Source organism: Sinocyclocheilus rhinocerous, unplaced genomic scaffold, assembly GCF_001515625.1.
Source record: "Sinocyclocheilus rhinocerous isolate Xijiao unplaced genomic scaffold, SAMN03320098_v1.1 scaffold470, whole genome shotgun sequence".
Classification (NCBI taxonomy): Eukaryota; Metazoa; Chordata; class Actinopteri; order Cypriniformes; family Cyprinidae; genus Sinocyclocheilus; species Sinocyclocheilus rhinocerous.
This window is the reverse complement of record NW_015637537.1, coordinates 408,858-411,982: the sequence shown is the minus strand read 5'-3', so window position 1 is coordinate 411,982 and position 3,125 is coordinate 408,858. Positions and strand designations below refer to the sequence as shown.

Sequence of the window (3,125 nt, the reverse complement as noted above, 5' to 3'; positions counted from 1 at the left end):
TATATAGGCCTATACACAAAATATATTTCACTTAAATCATTAACAGATTAACAAAACGAAATAAAAAAATTGTTCTGAGTTTCGGATAATTGTAACGCGCTCCGAAGTTCACGGAGGAAAAAATCGAGACGGCAGAAAGCAGTTTTCTTTATTTTACAAAAGCTTTACAGTTTTGATTGATGTTTTGCTTCTATCTGTATGACAAACCAGCTTTGGTACGACCATAAATTACGGAGTTACATTTGGGAAAACAATGCAGTGATCGCATCGGTGCCTCACACACACATACACCAATTTTTTGCTTTTCAATCTACACATCGCCATCATTTACCTGCATTTATACTGAATGTTTTTAGACTACTGTTTTTCATACAAATAGGCTACCTAAAAAACATATAGTTATATTTGCTACTATGGGAGACCAATGCTTAATAAAAAATAAAAAAACTTGGTCAGAATAAATGTAACCATATAAAACTGAGGTTGCTACAATTTTTTACAGATGTTACTGACTTTGATTTTTGAACAAAAATGTACCTCTGCATCCTAACTCAAGCTACTATCAAATGTGCATTTCTAAGAGACAAAAAAAGTGTTATCATTAATATTATCCAAATAATAACTCAAATCTGTTTCTTGACTTGAAACTATATCACTCGTTAGGACATGCAGAAACTAAGAAATTATTTTTTCTTAGATATTTATTTTGTTAAGGAAAATTAATTGCCTGGGTTTCTACAACCTTCACTTTGGAGCAAAAATCGGGCTTTAAACTTGAAAGAAATAAAGATTTGACATTTATCGTGATAATTATCGTTATCGACTGATATGAAACAAATTATCGTGATCATTTTTTTGGCCATATGGCCCAGCCCTATTACATGTTAACGTTACTCTTTCTATGTGCAAATGACACAGCCACTCAAATGTAATTTCCATGTACGGTAGCAAAACACGATGTTTAGTTGAAAATTATGGAAAAGCGTTTTTTAAAAATGAAATACTACATTTTAAAAGTACTAAATACTAAATTACTACCGTTTTGGTGCAAGACATGTTGACTGGCATAAGTAGTTTCAGGTGAGAATATATAGGGAAAACATGTAAGCAAAATATAAATGTGTAGAATATGCATTTTAAATAACTCAAACTCCTGCGTTCAAGTGTGTGTGTGAGTGATTTACCAGCGAATGTGTGGAAGAGCTCATTGGCGTTGTTTGTCAGGTTGTTCTGGTAGTGTTCATCCTTCTGACTCGAGCGGATCAGCTGCGGCTGGTTCGCCGGAACTAGAGGCATTGCTCTGTTCGGTGTATTTACTAGCAATCCATCTAACTCATTTTACACAAACAGGGATCTATTAGGTTTATTAATCTATTTACTGGTCTAGGTCAGTCTCCCAGCTGTGCATGCTTCTAACACTTCCGTGTTTAGTCACGTGACGCTCACACGGAGCCCTCCATTGGCCGGTTGGAAAAAGACGCTTTGCTGATTTGAGATCAGTTTTGCGGTTGCAGTCTACAATAGCAAAATCGCCTTTACTGAGCTGAGTTCAGTATCAAGTCTATTTACTACTTACGACTGACGACGCAAACGAATAAATACATTTGGAAATTGATTTACTAACGTTCAAACAGTGAGGCCATCTGCTGGTCAAACGCAATGTAAATGCAGTTATGATCCTAAATGAAAATACTATCTAAAACTTTGTCGAGGTTGAAAACATTACATAGTAATTCCATTTAGTCTATTTTTTTTAAAATTCATTTTACTTTATCCATTTCTTTTAAAATATTTTCGTGTGGTTATGTGACTGGGTCCTATTATGTAGTAGGCTACTAATCTGTTATGATTTATTTCGCCATCCTGCTTTTCAAATAATAAATTACTATTAAATATGAGCAAAATTTGAACTCACTAGCGGTCAAAAAACTTGTTTAAACCCATCTGAAGCTTTGAACTTTTTTAATCTGACCATACTTTCGACACATTTTTCAGTCACGAGCGAATAGGAATAGGGATATTAGTACACACTGCTGTATACTATGCAGTAAACATTATATGTGACCCTATTTTTTTATTTTTTTATTTTTTTATACAGCATCTGAAAGCTGAATAAATAAGCTTTCCATTGATGTATGGTTTGTTAGGATAATTGGACAATATTTGGCTGAGATACAACTATTTGAAAATCTGGAATCTGAGGGTGCAAAAAAAAATCTAAATATTAAGAAAATCTCCTTTAAAGTTGTCCAAATGAAGTTCTTAGCAATGCATATTACTAATCAAAAATTAAGTTTTGATATATTTACGGTAGGAAATTTACTAAATATCTTCATTGACCCATACCATGTATTTTTGGCTATTGCTACAAATATACCCCAGCGACTTAAGACTGCTTTTGTGGTCCAGGGTCACATATGCTGTGTTTGCAGTAAACAAATCCATAAGACCCTTATTCCAGTGAAAAGTTGTTTTGTCCGAATCAGGAGCGAAATATGCACTGAGCACCATTTACAAGTGAAAACAGTCCAAAACAGCTCTAAACAAATATGTTGTGGATTTTGATGTTAGAGAACAACAGAAGATGGACTTTTTCACTGGAGGAAGCGTTATTATGGATTATCGACTTGTATTTTAGCCAGAAGCGACCGTTTAAAGTTACCTAATGTCTTAATTATGAAATTGTTTCTTACAAACAGGCAGTTTTTCACTTCACAAGATGTTCACTGATGGACTGGAGTGCTGTGGATTACTTGTGGATTATTGTGATGTTTTTATCAGCTGTTTGGACTCTCATTCTGACGGCACCCATTCACTGCAGAGCATCCATTGCTGAGACACTGATGCAATGCTATTTCAACCAAATCCATTCCCACGAATAAACAAATTCATCTACTTCTTGGATGCAATTTTGTCTTAGCACAGTAAGCTCACACAGAGCACATACATTATTTCTCATAAATAAAAATATATTTCATTATTTTATGATTTTGTGTTACAATTTTGGCAGTGTGATAACATAATGAGTTGCATTGCAGCTTCAAACAGTACACTGTCAGAACAAAAATATGCAAATATTGTACCTTTAGAAGGTACAGAGGCCCTTTGAGAGTACTGCCCCAGTG

General features: G+C 34.4%; 1 protein-coding gene across 1 annotated transcript in view; it reads right to left on the bottom strand.

Moving 5' to 3' along the window:
• The window catches only part of LOC107748993 (peroxisome biogenesis factor 10-like), an 8,834-nt gene extending 7,399 nt beyond the window's left edge, over positions 1 to 1,435 (bottom strand). Inside the window, exon 1 of the mRNA XM_016564030.1 lies at positions 1,185 to 1,435. Within this exon, the coding sequence (XP_016419516.1) occupies positions 1,185 to 1,296 (112 nt within the window). The 5' untranslated portion in view covers positions 1,297 to 1,435. The remainder of the gene's footprint in view (positions 1 to 1,184) is intronic.
• Positions 1,436 to 3,125: the final 1,690 nt, after the last annotated feature.